Source organism: Hyperolius riggenbachi, chromosome 12, assembly GCF_040937935.1.
Source record: "Hyperolius riggenbachi isolate aHypRig1 chromosome 12, aHypRig1.pri, whole genome shotgun sequence".
Classification (NCBI taxonomy): Eukaryota; Metazoa; Chordata; class Amphibia; order Anura; family Hyperoliidae; genus Hyperolius; species Hyperolius riggenbachi.
The window spans coordinates 149157933-149174711 of NC_090657.1; the positions used below are offsets into that span (position 1 = coordinate 149157933).

Here is a 16779-nt window from a genome sequence, read left to right on the forward strand (position 1 = left end):
TTGTTTACTGCTCGCCAATGTGTGCAATAAAATAATTAAATTAGTCCTTAGCTGCCTGAAACCTACAGTATGTGGCCAGGCAGACCGGCTAAAGTGGGCTAATACAACCTCAGCTAAAATAAAAGGTAATATGGAAGGTTTTTTTAAATAATGAGACACATTGTTGACATGCATTTTTAACCACTTAAGCCCAACTGGACGAGATTTCTCGTCCAGTTGGGCTGCGCGCACTCCCGCGGGTCGCGCACGCTCCCGTGGGCCCCCCCGTGCGCGCCCCCGCTGCTGGCCGCTAGCCCACCGATCAGTGAAAGGGATTATAAATCCCTTTCGCTGATCGGACCCCCCCGGAGAAAAGCCGACAGCGTCTCTTCAGACGCTGCGGCTTTTCTGAGCTCTGGTCTCCTTTCTTCTGCCTGGGAGCGAGATCGATCGCTTCCAGGACTTTTTGATTCTGGCCATCTTGTGGCCAAATAGCAAATTACACCTAAAACAAAAAGTTTTAAAAATAAACATATAAATATATTAAAAAAAAAACCCTGTTTACCTCCCACACCAAAAAATACCCACATACAAGTTTAAATAAAAAAAAAAAAAATTACAATAATAAAAAAAAAAAAAAAAAAACATAAATAGTTACCTAAGGGTCTGAACTTTTTAAATATGCATGTCAAAGGAGTATATCAATATGATTTAATAAATTATGGGCTTCTAAACAGTGATGGACGCAAAACGGAAAAAATGCACCTTTATTTCCAAATAAAATATTGTCGCCATACATTGTGATAGGGACATAATTTTAACGGTGAAATACCCGGGGCATATGGGCAAATACAATACGTGAGTTTTAATTATGGAGGCATGTATTTTTTTAAAACTATAATGGCTGAAAACTGAGAAATAATGAATTTTTTCAATTTTTTTCTTATTCTTCCTGTTAAAATGCATTTACAGTAAAGTGGCTCTTAGCAAAATATACCACCCACAGAAAGCCTAATTGGTGGCGGAAAAAACAAGATATAGATCAATTAATTGTGATGAGTAGTGATAAAGTTATTGGCAAATGAATGGGGGGTGAAAGTTGCTCGGATGTAAAAAAATTTCAACCCTTCGGGCTTAAAGTGATCCTTAAGCCAACTGAAAAAAATGAGATTTACTCACCTGGGGCTTCCCTCAGCCCCCAGCAGCCGATCGGTGCCCTCGCAGCTCCGCTCCGATGTCCCAGGACCCGCCGGCGAGCACTTCCGGTTTGGCCGTCACCGGCCGACAGGCATGGGAACGCGAGTGATTGTTCGCGTTCCCAGCCTGTATATCGCCCCCTATGCTGCTATTGCGGCCAGCTGGTCGCAATAGCAGCATAGGGGGCGATATACAGGCTGGGAACGCGAACAATCACTCGCGTTCCCATGCCTGTCGGCCGGTGACGGCCAAACCGGAAGTGCTCGCCGGCGGGTCCTGGGACATCGGAGCGGAGCTGCGAGGGCACCGATCGGCTGCTGGGGGCTGAGGGAAGCCCCAGGTGAGTAAATCTCATTTTTTTCAGTTGGCTTAAGGATCACTTTAAGTGGTTAATGTGCTATTGAGAGGCCCTAGGTGCTAAAAATGGTGCTTGGTTCACTTTAATTCTGCAGGTCAACTCACTGCCCATACAATTCCATGGACATGTTCACATCTCTGCATTGTAACGGATTGCATTATTCTAACTCGCTGCATGCAGGCTTTGAATTTACATGTATGGTATAACATGTACCATGTCCATTGCAGTTCATACACATTATAGCACGTGCATTACACAATGTGCACAGTATGAATGCAACCAAACTGTTTGGTAGCGTTCTCACTGCTTTCTTCTGTGCCCCATAATTGGTTAGCCCAGGGAATGTTCCAGCACCAAAATACCATGGCACCAAATCCAGTAAGATCATACAGTAAGTTATTAGTTGAGATCAGGATCCATCTCACCTGTCTCTGCTATGAGACTGAATTTGCTTAGATCCTCTTGACGTAAAGTTTGGTTTTGAAATCGCAGAGTGATGGTAAATTCTTGTCCTCGTCTCAGGAACAGGCGGGCCTCTTTGCTCAGGCCAATGGTTCGATGGTCACTGTTGTTTCTTGTCACAAGAAGGTCACATCTTACAGGGGGCAGATCTGATGTATAAAATCACAATGCATGTGAGCTGTATCTTCATAGAAAACCACAAACATTTTATGAAGCATCAATAATTCTCATGTAGGGGTTGATTCATTAAGATGTGCTGCTTATTCTTTTACTTTCTCTTCATGTTATTGGAAAAAAGCTGTCGCTGTCATATAAAAGAAGTTATGCACATTCCTCGGGTTTCATTGTACGTAACCCAACAGAGAATGAATACAAACTCCACCAATGCCTGGGAGAAATATTTTAGTTTTGGATAGTCTTAGGTTTTATTACTGTTGGGGAGATGCTCCACCATTTCCTGTCCCTTATGCTGGGTACACACGTTGAGATTTCCCACTCGATTCACGAATCGATTCGATTATTTCAAACATGCTCGATTGGATTTCGATCATTCCTGCTGTCGATTTTGCATACTTAACATGAAAAAAATGATCGAAATTTAATCGAGCATGTTTGAAATAATCGAATCGATCCGTTCGATCCCGCGAATCGAGCGGGAAAACTCAACGTGTGTACCCAGCATTAGACCTTCACACCACCCCATGGCTTGAATATGAACAACGATGGTCCCAAGGACAGAAACTGAGACAGAGCAATAATAACTACATAGGGGTTCTAAAGCTTGGTACACACATTCAATTTTGATTGGAAAGCAGTTGGCCAATTCTACACTTCCATGCATTATGAGAGCTTACCTACACAATATGTTCATAGTATTCAAAAGCTGTTGGACCTCACACTACATGAAGGTGGTAAAATTGTCCTGCGCATGCACGGCGCTCGTGCCCACGCATTCACATCATATGGTGTGAACTGCGCCTGTGTAGTAGTACTGTGGCAGGAGCGCAGCGGAGGAGCACCTGTGCCGACTGGCCCTGACTGGACAACTAACCAGGGCCAGTTGCGGTTAGGAAGCAGAGGATGGCAGCAAGGGAGCGATCCAGCTGGAGGAAGCCCCAGGTATGTATATATATATTTTTATTTTTTTAATCCCCATCTCAGGTACATTTTGAGCTTTCCTCTACTAAAACCTTATTATCTCCCCTCTCCCTGACAGATATCAGACTTTTGGCTTCTATGTACTTTTCAGGAAACTTGGACTGAATTAGACAAACTATTTAATAAGTTCTTTTGCATAGAAAACAGAAGTTTTTTCTAACTCTTGCAGTATTGGAAAATAGAAAGGGGCCTTTCTTGGTAGGGCTAGTATAATATGTGTATATATTTATCACATGTCACTTTAGGCATGTTTGAACTTTTCTGTCAATTTTACATGAGTTGCATGTAAATATGTTAACAGGATGAATCAGTGTAGCTCATATTTCAGAATTCATGCACTGGCATCAAGTTTTGAAGCATATTTTGATAACGGTAAGAGATGGCCATCGGGTTTAAAGTGTACCTGAGATGGATGGATATAAAAAAATTATGCATACCTGGGGCTTCCTCCAGTCCACTCCGGGTTGATTGCCCCCTTGCTGTTCTCCTGCGCCATCTGGATCCTCCAAATTTGTCCCGTACAGCCCTAAAGTCGGGGGCCAGTCGGTGCAGGAGAAGCCCGGCCACGCATGCTCACCAGTCATGCTCCCATTGCTGGGAGCATTCTGCGCCTGCACAGTAATACTGCTCAGGCGCAGAACGCGACAGAAGCGATGGGGGCACACACATGGCGTGGCTTGGCCGAAACTGCCCTGTCCACCCCAGACCGAATGACTTTCCGGGGAGAATTGCGAAGGATCCAGGCGGCGTAGGTAGCAAGAGAGCGATAAGCCTGGAGTGGGCTGGGGGAAGCCCCAGCTTTGTGTAATTTTTTTCTATCCAGCCAATCTCAGGTTTCCTTTAAGCTATTACTGGTTAATATGACAAATGGTCACTCCCCAAATGAGAGTCCATCAGGTATTAGTGATTGATACACTGCCTTGTCCACTCTCTACCTTGTCCGCTTTCTACAGAAATGAATAAAAGTGATTGACTGTCTATCTTTATCCTTCTTTATGCAGTACAAAGCTGCATGGCCGTCAGTACCACATATCTCCTTCCAGCACCTGCTTGCTGCTTGACTGACACATGTCTGATCAAACTTGCAGTCAATAAACTACCCAAAATTGATTGAAAGCTCATTGATCAGGCATGTTGATTGCAATAGCTCATTAGCAGTTTTAGTCTAAAGGTGGCCATACACTGAGCTGATTAGCGTCCGATCGATTGCAAATCGATTGACCAATTGATTGATTTGCAGCCGATTTCGATCGATTTCAATCGATCTGACATGCTGGAAAATCTAGGTCGATCTGTTGAGATGGCTTATCATTTTGCATTGGCCCTAATGGAGATCTGATGGCAAAAAAATGCCATCAGATCGATTTTCAATAGATTTCAAACTAAAATCTATTGGAAATCTGTTCCTAGTAAAAAAAATTCCTAAACACATAAGATAGATCAGAAATCTATCTGATGATCTATCTGCTGCTAATCTAACGAGTGTATGGCCACCTTAATTGATCATGTGTGGTGATCTTATTAGGAAGGAAGAGGAGAAGTGTGACCCTCCTTTGTGATTTAGACAATGGTAGGGCATATTTAAAAAGATATGTAAAATTACTGCTGAAGCAGAGTTATTATTATTATTTAGTATTTATATAGCGCCGACATATTACGCAGCGCTGTACAGTGTATATATATATATATATATATATTGTCTTGTCACTAACTGTCCCTCAAAGGAGCTCACAATCTAATCCCTACAATTGCCATATGTCTATATTATGTAATGTAAGTACTGTAGTCTAGGGCCAATTTTAAGGGGAGACAATTAACTTATCCGTATGTTTTTGGAATGTGGGAGGAAACCGGAGTACCCGGAGGAAACCCACGCAGACACGGAGAGAACATACAAACTCTTTGCAGATAGTGCCCTGGCTGGGATTCGAACCAGGGACCCAGTGCTGCACAGGATTGGAATGTGCAGCTGGGGATTGTTTAGCTGTCTTGTAGATAAAAGACAACACAGTGTATCTTATTAGACTAGCTAACCTGGAGTTAAAATGGACTATTGTACATACAAACACCTATGCAATAATTCACGACTAACAAAAAGACAAAGACAAACACTTATATCGCGCTTTTCTCCTGGCGGACTCAAAGCGCCAGAGCTGCAGCCACTAGGACCCGCTCTATAGGCAGTAGCAGTGTTAGGGAGACTTGCCTAAGGTCTCCTGCTGAATAACTGCTGGCTTACTGATCAGGCAGAGCCGAGATTTGAACCCTAATCTCCCGTGTCAGAGGCAGAGCCCTTAACCATTACACTATACAGCCACCATAACAAGCTTAAAGAGACACTGAAGCAACAAAAAATATATAATATAATGATTTGTATGTGTAGTACAGCTAAGAAATAAAACACTAGGAGCAGAGACATAAGTCTAATATTGTTTCCAGTACAGGAAGAGTTAAGAAACTCCAGTTGTTATCTGTGCGAAGAGCTCCACGACTTTCAAAGTCGCAGAGAGTTCTGTCTTCTGAAGCTTGTTATCTCAACTGTCAGTCACTGTATTTTCTTTTTCTCTCCAGAGAAGGGGTCAATAGTTCACTGGCCTGCTCCGTAAAATCATTTAGAATGCTGAGTAGTGGGTAAACTGCAAATATTAGAGAATGATGCAATGTTACAAAAAAACACTATGTAACTGAAAATAAAAATATGAGAATGTTTTCTTTGCTACTAATGTTCTAGTAAATATCCGTACTACACAACCAATTCATTATATCATAATTTTTTTATTCGCTTCAGTGTCTCTAACTACTAAGATATTCATAGATATTCATGTATACATTTATACATTATTGTGTAACAATCGGTGTCAACACCCAGAGAGAATCTGATTATTGGTGATCTGCAGCATCACCAGCAATACAGCTATATACCCGATTATGGATGATCTGCAGAATCACCAATAATACAAGTATGACTAACCTCTGGACACCTATATAGTGTGAGTGTTTGGTGCAACAGTAATGACTTTGAGTAGGACCACCCGAGGAGCAGGTGGTCCTTGGCTGTATGAGAAATACCTCCCTCTGGGAAGTGTGAAGACCTTCCAGCAGCCTGAAACTTCCAAAGGGGTGGAGCCCCAGGCTGAATAGCAGGAAGGCCCTGTGGCTAAGTGACACCTAGAAGGTGGGCGTCACAAGCAGCACTGAGAACTAATCCCTCAATAGAGAGTGATAACTCGCAAGGTCGGGCAGGCCAGGTCGGCAACACACGAGCAGATAAGGTACAGAGACAGAAGGCTGATTCGGTAACCAGGGACAGGCAGGGTTGGCAACAGGTAATCAGATGTGCGTAGGTACCGAATCAGAAAGCAGAAGGAGAGTCAGGAAAGCAATAGGTCATAACAGATATCAAACAAGGCCTAGTCTTGGGTGTGAGGTCCGTGGTCTCAACACCCTGGAACTAGTCTGAAGTATAACACAATAGTAACACAGTATCCCTAGTCTTGGGTGTGAGGTCCGTGGTCTTAACACCCTGGAACTAGTCTGAAGTATAACACAATAGTAACACAGTATCCCTAGTCTTGGGTGTGAGGTCCGTGGTCTCAACACCCTGGAACTAGTCTGAAGTATAACACAATAGTAACACAGTATCCCTAGTCTTGGGTGTGAGGTCCGTGGTCTCAACACCCTGGAACTAGTCTGAAGTATAACACAATAGTAAATAACACAGTAGTAATCTGGCTCAGTGTGAATCCCCAGGGGCACCTGGTTCTAACACACTGTGAGATCTGACTATGGTCTGAGTGCGTTCACGTAAGTGTTCGCAACGGCAGACAACTTGAGACTGACCAGCCACTATATATAGAGCGGCGCTCCCCGCCGCCACCCATCACTGATCAACCAATAGCCGCCCGCTCTGCGATCAGCTGACCAACCTGGTCAGCTGATCCCTCTTCGTTTGTCATAAAGGTTCCGCCTCTCAGCGTGCATGCACGTATTCCTCAATCTGGGTGCACTAGAATGCACATCAGACGCACGCCGCCGCCTGTAAACCGCTGAGCTGAATGCGGAACCAGCCGCCTCGCTGACAGTCCGCGTGGCAGCTTTTCCGCAATCTATTACATATTGGTTATCAAATACGTAGATAAGAGATATGTCAGGACCCAACTAGTGGTCAAAGAGAACCCGAGGTGGGATTTAATTATGTTAGTGGGGCACAGAGGCTGGTTGTGCACACTAACACCAGCCTCTGTTGCCCCATGGTGTGCCTCCAGGACCCCACTGTGCGCCGCTATCCCCTCTGCAGTGCTAGCGACACACAGCATGTCGCCAGCACAATGTTTACCTATGCCGTGTCTGTTAGCGCCGCTCCCCCGCCTCCTCTGTATTGGCGCTACCCGCCCGCGTCCCTTCCCTCCCGCTGATTGGAGGGAAGGGACGCGGGCGGGTAGCGCCGATACAGAGGAGGCGGGGGAGCGGCGCTGACTGACACCGCATAGGTAAACATTGTGCTGGCGACACGCTGTGTGTCGCTTGCACTGCGGAGGGTATAGCGGCGCGCAGGGGGGTCCTGGAGGCACACCATGGGGCAACAGAGGCTAGTGTTAGTGTGCACAACCAGCCTCTGTGCCCCACTAACGTAATTAAATCCCACCTCGGGATAAAAACAAGAAACACCAAGAGCTCCAATAGTGTAATATGTACTGGTAAATGGTTACTAGATAGAGTAAATATTAATACTCACAAACCAGGGTTACCATTAGGCAACCACTGTAAAGGCAGGTGGGGAGATTTTCCTGACCCCACTCAAGAATAAGAAGTCGCTCTCTGTAGATGAGAAAAAGGGGGTTCAACCCTTATGCAGGAGAACAGAGGTGCCAAAAGGATAAAAGGAAGGTAAATGAGCTTAAAAACCAAATTCTTGGTAAATAGAGGAGGTAGTGGTGGACTTACCTCCTCCAAGTAGACACACAACGACTGTAGTAAGCACAGTCAATATATTTGATTTATGAACTCCAAATATGCAACGCGTTCGCAGGTTTGATCCCGCTTCATCAGGCAATAACAACGGAGCAATAGCATATATGGTCAGTAGAAGAGCCAGGCACCTCTGCTGACCACATATGCTATTGCTCCGTTGTTTTTGCCTGATGAAGCGGGATCAAACCTGCGAAACGCATTGCATATTTGGAGTTCATAAATAAAATATATTGACTGTGTTTACTACAGTCGTTGAGTGTCTACTTGGAGGAGGTAAGTCCACCACTACCTCCTCTATTTACCAAGAATTTGGTTTTTAAGCTCATTTAGCTTCCTTTTATCCTTTTGGCGCCTCTGTTCTCCTGCATAAATCCCACCTCGGGTTCTCTTTAAGGTTGGCTGAATAATTATAATCTGTAATTTATATGTGTATATCTGTCTAGTCCAATCCTTCCTTGGGCAGACATTGCTATACAGTGACATAGCTAAGGAGCTATGGGCCCACATACAAATTGATACGGTGCACCAAAACCTGCCAAAGACAACCACAGTGTCAGAGGTGCAAGAAGGGGGTGGGGGACAGTTTGTTAATGATTACTACTATTCAGAGCATCTATAGAAGTGATTATTACCAGCACAGGACCAATAGAGAGCTAATATTGTGCTTGAGGGAGGGTCCCTCTGGGCCCCGATGCAGTGGCTACCTCTGCACCCCCTACTGCTATGCCACTGTTGCTATAAGTCAGTGTATGTCTCCTGCACAGTAAATAAACCTATTCTAAACTTCCAAGAGACTGATTGGTGATATATCACTACACTGCATTTGCTGCCTTTTGGATTTCACCACTGTCTCTCAGTGAAAACTTTGTTCACAATTGACCATAAGTCATATAGCTACACTAACTAAGCACTTTATTTAAAGGGATACTGTAGGGGGGTCGGGGGAAAATGAGTTGAACTTACCCAGGGCTTCTAATGGCCCCCCGCAGACATCCTGTACCCACGGAGCCACTAACCGATGCTTCGGCCCCGCCTCCGGTTCACTTCTGGAATTTCAGACTTTAAAGTCTGAAAACCACTGCGCCTGTGCAGCTGCATCCTCGCTCCCACTGATGTCACCAGGAGTGTATTGCACAAGCCCAGTATGGTCTTTGTTCTTGCGCAGTATGCTCCTGGTGCCATCAGCGGAAGCGAGGACATGGCAACGCAGGCGCAGTGGTTTTCTGACTTTAAAGTCAGAAATTACAGAAATGAACTGGAGGCGGGGCCGGAGCATCGGTGAGCGGCTGCGCGGGCACAGGATGTCTGCGGGGGACCATTAGAAGCCCCAGGTAACTTCAACTCATTTTCTCAGACCCCCCTACAGTATCCCTTTAAGTGAACTTGTGAGGATCCTCCAGAGACTTCCCCCATCATCCTATGTCAGGCTTTTCCAGTGCTGAGACCTCCGAGGCTCACAGCCACACGGCCGCACTGCTCCTGTGCAACAGTAAGGACTTACTCAGGCTTCGGCAGAAAACGCCAAGCCTCATCGGGTCCATGCTACTGCGTAGGTGCATATGGCTCGCTCATGCACAGTAGCACAGACCCAGTGGGGCTTTGGTGGAGAAAGCAGAGCCTGATCGGGTCTGTGGTACTGCATGGGCAAGCCGGCAACTAGTGCTGTATTGTAACCTGTTATGCACTAAATTTATGGTACAAAATCCTCAGTGAATAGGAAAAAAAATTCAGCTTAAATGCCAGAAATAGCAAATGTCAAACTCCAACCTGGTTGTGAACAGCTCATCCCCAGACCACACATCCCTTTTCAAGCCATGCAGCAGTATAAGCTTAAGGCGCATACACATGCCGTACTTCTTCAAACGATGGGTCCGTCAGTCCCTCCTACGGTGCGGTTGTTCTGTCAACAGTTGCACGTGAGTACAAGCTGTCGGTGGAGTGATAAGACCGTTTTTGACTGATCCGCTTGGCAAAATCTTGTCTAATATCAACGGGTGTAAGGGGGTAGACCAGGTAATAGATCGTTATCAGATAGCTATGGATTGTTTACATAATCTACCACTAACCTAACAGTGTATTGCTATTTTTAACTCTACAAACTTATAACATAGATAAATAAAAAATAAACAAAAATGAAAATATAAATAGATTTAAATATTAAAATTAAGGTTTTTTCCCTTTTTTTTTGCTACATTCCAATTCATACTCAAAAATGCAGAAAAGGGTTTGTCAAATAGTTGTATCAGGCTGGTTTCACAGTACTGCTTCATCCCACACAAACCAGCCTTCATATCACCCTGTGCCGCTGTGCAGTTACAGGGTCATAGGCATAGCGTCACCTACCAACCCCCCTGCTCGACCACTCATGTAATGTACAAGAAGTATGTTGATGGGATTCCCGTTAGTCTGTGCATACGAGTCACACCTCTGACTAATCGTTTACACTTACTGTGTCACCCATTGACTTGCTTTGCTGCATAATCCATGTGGTAGGAAAGGATCATGCGGAAACACACTGCAGACGAGAATGCGGCAGCTTGGACACATCTGCAAAGTGTGCAAGTCTCTGTAGACTTGCATTGCCCTTGCGGCAGGAATGTGGCAGGGAAGCAAAATGCTGAGCAACACAGGCCCTAAAAGTAAAAGGGGCCTCAAAGTATCAAAAAAAAAAAAAAAAGAAAGAAAAAACATTATGATGAATAAGAAATATATGTTCTCTTTTCTATGCAACAGGCACAACATGTGTGCTGAGTTCTGCCATTTCTTGCTGGAGGAGTCTTTCTGCAGGCAGGCACCACGTATGAAGACAAGTAAAGTACAGAAACTGGGAAAATTACCAGCAGGAAATCAATTGTCAGTTAAATCAAAACTGTAGCTCTAGTGCCGGGAGTGGGCAAACTATGGTCCGAGAGCCATTCAGGGCCCATTGGGTTATTTCATCCAGCCTGCCGATGCAGGGTCAGATACAGTGCCGCGGATATTGCCCCCAGTAGGTGAACTGGCGTTTTTTTATTCCACGTACACCTCACCAGTTCACTGGCCGTATCTCTCCACTTGCAGGCTGCGGGAGTCTCTGTAGATTCCGGCAGAAGGGCTATGGGAAAATGGCATCCAAAGCCCAGCACTATAGTCTATTTGTGTCTCCAGTGCTAGACTCTGAAGCTCCTGTCAGCATGTGAAATTTGGAGGCTACTAGGAGAATACTAATAAGGAGAATACTAGATTTTTATTTTCAGGTGCCACCAGATATATAAGGCGGCACTAACTGGGGGTAGAGGGGGGTTGTCACATTAAAGGGGAACTCTGCCCAATATTTTTTTATGAAGGAAACACTGCCTGATGTATGAAATGCTGCTTCATATTGTTTTGTGTATTTTGCGCATAACATGCATTATGTGTATTTTGTGCGAGACTCTCCAGCATTATGTGTATTTTTTGCGAAACTGCCGCATTATGTGTATTTTATGAGAAACAATGCCACATATCTGTATTTTGTGCAAAACTTTGCTGCATTATGTGTATTTTGTGGGAAACACTGCCATGTTTTGTGTATTTTGTGCAAAATGTTGCTGCATCTTTGTGTGAAAAGCTGCTGTATTATGTGTGTTTTGGGGGAAACAGCGCAGCTTTATTTGTATTTAGTGCAAAAGGCTGCCGAATTATGTGTATTTTGGGGAAACGCTGCCACAATATGTGTATTTTGGGTGGAAATGCTGATGCATAATGTACAATGTAAGTTGAACAGAGGTGCCAAAAGGATAAAAGCAGTAGTTAAATTATTAAAAAATAGCTGAGGAGGCTGTGGTGGATCCGCCCCCTCCAAGCAAACACAAAAAAACTGTGCAATATAACCAGAATAAATTTATTGGTACACTCCAGGGTATAGATATACTAGTATATATATATATTAGTATATCTATACCCTGGAGTGTACCAATAAATGTATTCTGGTTATATTGCACAGTTTTTTTGTGTTTGCTTGGAGGGGGGGGATCCACCACAGCCTCCTCAGCTATTTTTTAATATTTTAACTACTGCTTTTTTCCTTTTGGCGCCTCTGTTCAACTTACATTGTACTATATATCCACCCTTGGTGGAGGGGGATACCCCTTTTTTTCTTGTCTACAGAGAACGACTTTTTAATCCTGAGTGGGGACAGGTCAAACTCCCCACCTGCTTATACAGTGGTTACCTGGAGGTAACCCTGGTTTGTGAGTATAATTTTACTCCTTTTTCATTATACCAATTGCCTAAACTTACTACACCATATCGGGCTCTCGGTTCTCTCTCCCTTTGATGCATAATGTGTATTTTGGATGAAACGCTGCCACATTATGTGTATTTTGGGTGGAAATGCTGATGCATAATGTGTATTTTGAGGGGGAAATGCTACGGCGTTGTTTATTTTGTGGGGAAACACTGTCCCATTATGTGCATTTTGGGTGGAAATGCTGATGCATAATGTGTATTTTGAGGGGGAACTGCTGCGGCGTTGTTGTTAATTTTTGTGGGGAAACACTGTCCCATTATGTGCATTTTGTTGAAAATGCTGCCAATTATGTATATTTCTGGGTCTACTTTAATAGTACTATTACTGGGGCACACCGGCCAATTTAAACTGTGGAGCGGGCTGCTAATACTGGGGCACACCTGGCAACATACAAATGTTCAATTTTCGATTTTATTTTATTAGCCGCACCCAGGCTATGCATATACATAGGTTAGGATTTAGTTAGTGTTAGGCCCCTCCCATGGAGGATTGACTTCTTCGCAGTGGGAGGAACGAGTACTTAATAGGTTGCATGCAAGCTGTTAATGGAAACCAACATCCTCCTCTAGTGGTAGACAGGTCATGTGTATGCTCGGTGTGTTTTCGACCCCACAAGTGGGGCTTGCACTCTTTTGCAGGTAGGCACTAGTCTGTTTTTAAGTAGCGCTGCTCATTTCCTTGCAACATACATTTTGAAATGGGCTGCTAATACTGGGGCACACCTGGCAACATACATTTTGAAATGGGCTGCTAATACTGGGGCACACCTCTCTAGATAAAACTGGGGAAAGGCTACTTATACTGGGGCACACCTGGTTACCTACACTGGAGAGGGGGCTAATGCTGGGAGAACACATGGCTACCTATAAAGTGGAAGGGGGCTACTAAATACTGGGGGCACACCTGCCTACCTACACTGTGGGAGGGGCTAATTAATACTGATGGCACACCTGCCTATCTAGACTAGGGGGAGGGGATCACATCAGCTACCTGAACCGGGGGCCAAACTAAGACTAAGGGCATATTTGGCTTCTGGGGTGGGGGAGCACTTCAGCTACTTACACTGGTCTGGCCCCCCCTGTCAAATTTAAGATTGCTATGTGGTCCACGAGTCAAAAAGTTTGCCCAACCATGCTCTAGTGTAATGGGTAACTTTACTGTCATGAATTTTCCCATCATTTTAGGAAATATATTCTTGATCTTAATTAAGATTCCATGGGTAATTGTTATTTTGCATAATTTTCACAAGTCACGCACAATTTCATATGGACATGAGAAAACACATTTTTTACATAAATGCTTTGAAGTCTATGTACATTGAAAAGTCATAATTTTGCAGAATGACACATCAAAATTACAATTACAGGTGGAATTCTTTTTGAAAAATTGTTTGACACGGCACATTACAATTTCACATCTCAATTGCGAATTTTGCATCAAAATTACTACTATATGAAATTTGAGCTCATCTCTAATTAGCTCAACGAAAAAATAACTGATCTTTTCCAAACTGACTTTGCAAATCCCCAGTGAACAGAAGGGTATACGTGTTTCTTAAAGAGAACCTGAACTGAAAATAAAAAGTCAAAATAACCATACATAGGTCATACTTACATCCTCCTGTGTAATCTACTCCTCATTCGCTTTCTCCTCTCCTGCGTCCCATGTGTCCACTGTGATCAATGGATTTCTCCATCCTCCATTTTAAAAATGGCCATTACCCCTTAACAGCTTCGTGGTCAGCACACTGTTAAACTGTAATATCACCCACTTGAGCCATAGGGAAACATGGCCATTACCCTGCACATTCAGATGTAACTGACAGCTTCTGATGTATAACCGACAGCAACTGGTATATTTCAGTTCTGACAAAATCTTATCAGAACTGGAAGGGATCACTGTAAGAAGAAAATGGTGAGCTTCTGAGAGGAACTGACGGTGAGGTTAGTATGTAATCTTCATTTGCAGCTACGTCATGTGTTTATTTTAAATAATTTTCCTCACTTCAGGTTCCCTTTAAATACTGTAAGAATTTCAAAATATGTCAAACACCAGTCTACTGGCAAGTAACAACAAATTCCTTCTAGTTAGTGGAAACTGATATATGACTATTGCCACCACTATTCACCGGCAAACAAGTTTTGAACAATTTTTATACACACTTTTGTTCAAGTAGTTGGGCATATGGTTAACTGGAAAGGGAAATTTAATTCCCAAATTGTTTTCACACATGCCTCACAAAGAAGCGAACAAGGATGAAAACATCAGCATTATTTAATAAAGCCAAAACAATCTTCTACATAGTTAATTTCACTCTACCCAATCTAAATTCTGGTAACAGCAAACCGCTTACCTAGTTTCATGGTTCCAGTAGAAGTCCAGCCAGTACCTGTTGAGCTACAGCTTATTGAAAAGTGGTCTAGGAACCCGTGGAGATTTCCCTATATTGTTATCAGCCTGTAGCACTGTGTTAATTGTGTTATCTGTCACTACAACATCCTCGTCATGGCAGGCTATGTGACAGTAATGTGCCTTGGGTGTGGCAGTAGCTCATAAATGCATCTGAAGGGAAACCTCTATTTCAAATTTTCAAAGAAGCACAAGTGAGCATTAACAGCTGTAGAGGACACTTTGACACTCTCTTCTTGTTTGTCACACAAGCCTAACCCATTTGCATAACATCATGTATACATAACGTTCATACACTGAGCTGTCAACTCTTCAGCTTTCACACAACTTTTATTGACGGACGTAGAAATTACTGGATTAAAGGTCCACTGTAACAAACAATTGCACAATTAAAAATACATACAATTAAAATGGTAAATTTCTCCCAGAGTAAAATGCACTTTTTTTCATATGTTGCTGTCACTTACAGTAGATAGCAAATAGCTGACAGGAATTGGACAAGTCCATTTCCTCATGGGAGAATCAACAAAAAATATCAACAGTCTAGATAGAGACAGGGGCTGATTTATTAAAGAAAACCTGTAACAAAAAAAACCTCCCTGGGGGGTAGTCACCTCGGGTAGGGAAGCCTCCAGATCCTATTGAGGCAGCCCCCCCCCCCCCCCCCCCCCACCTCCTCAGTCCCATGGCGGCGGCGATAAAGCTCCCCGAACAGCGGGAATGTAAATATTTACCTCCCGGGCTCCAGTGCAGGCGCAGTATCGGCTCTCCGCTCGGAGATAGGCGGAAATAGCCGATCGTTGTCGTCCCGCTCTACTGCACAAGTCTCCTGCACCTGCTCAGTAGAGCAGACCCGACAGAGATCGGCTATTTCTGTCTATCTCCGTGCTGAGAGCCGCAACAGCGCCCCCGCTGGAGCCAGGAAAGGTAAATAAATCAGCGCTTGTCAGGCTTGTCAAGGGAGGATTGCAGGACACTTTGGGGGAGCCAGCGCTGGATTGCCTGCAGCTACAGAGGAGGGGGAAGTCTCATTGGGACCCTGAGGCTTCCCTTTCCCGAGGTGAGTACCACCCAGGGGAATTTTTTTTTCTTACATGTTCTCTTTAAAAGCCCAAAAGGTAACAGTAAATTATAATAATAAGGAGTGATAATAATAAAAGGACCGAATAAACACCTCCCCCACTCAGATAATTCGGTAAAATATATAATTTCTTACCCCTTATTTTCTTCATCTGTATTAATTTGTTCTTTATCTGTAATATTCTTGCACGTTTGAAAACCTGCTGATCTACCACCTTTACTCATTGCAACTGACTGGGAACCCTAACAGAAATATATTCAATTAGTAGGTACAGACTAATCAGCAAGCTCATGGTGAACCAGAACTCATTGGAGTGTGTGAGGGGCTACAATGGTCCTAAAAGCCCCCTTACTAAAATGCTAAGAAACAACAACATCATTGCATTCCAGCGGTTCTGGAGGTGTGTTTAGCTTCTAAGGGTGCAATGGTTAATTTGCATATATTCAACAGTGTTGCCCTGGGAGACAGCTCAAGCTCACTCCAACCTGAATTATCGCAAATTCTTTCTGTTTTAAGAAAGCAAACTTTTGATATTCAATTAGACACCACTGCTTCTTATTGCTCTACACAAATGGAGAAATGTGAGTACCTGATGGGAAAGTCAGATTTCAAACAATATTCAAATATTATGTGGATGACCTGATAGCACCATAATATCCCTCTTTGTATTGCACCCATCTCCTCCTGGGCACCAGAGGTGGGGAAGAGTCCTTGGGCCATATGCAATTCACGTTTTCACCTGAGTTTTTTCCTAGGTGATATTTTCACAACTTGTAAATAAAATGCCTTTTAAACCACCAGGAAGCAAATAAATACTCAAAATAATTTTGACAGTACTTTTTCACCTCCTTTTTGGTACTTTTCCCATTGCTAAGTGCTAAAAACTTATTTTAA

General features: G+C 43.6%; 1 protein-coding gene across 4 annotated transcripts in view; it reads right to left on the reverse strand.

The window, feature by feature from the left end:
- Positions 1-16100, reverse strand: part of LOC137542242 (protein 4.2-like) — a 104134-nt gene extending 88034 nt beyond the window's left edge. The window contains exons 1-2 of one of the 4 annotated variants that reach the window (XM_068264009.1): positions 16021-16099; positions 1960-2145 (exon numbers count right to left, since the gene is read on the reverse strand). In XM_068264009.1, coding sequence (XP_068120110.1) covers positions 1960-2145; positions 16021-16036 — 202 coding nt within the window. In that variant the 5' untranslated portion in view covers positions 16037-16099. Of the gene's footprint in view, positions 1-1959; positions 2146-14748; positions 14894-16020 lie in introns of those variants that run through there. The other 3 variants (XM_068264011.1, XM_068264010.1, XM_068264012.1) reach the window with 3 other exon arrangements.
- Between the last annotated feature and the right edge of the window lie 679 nt (positions 16101-16779).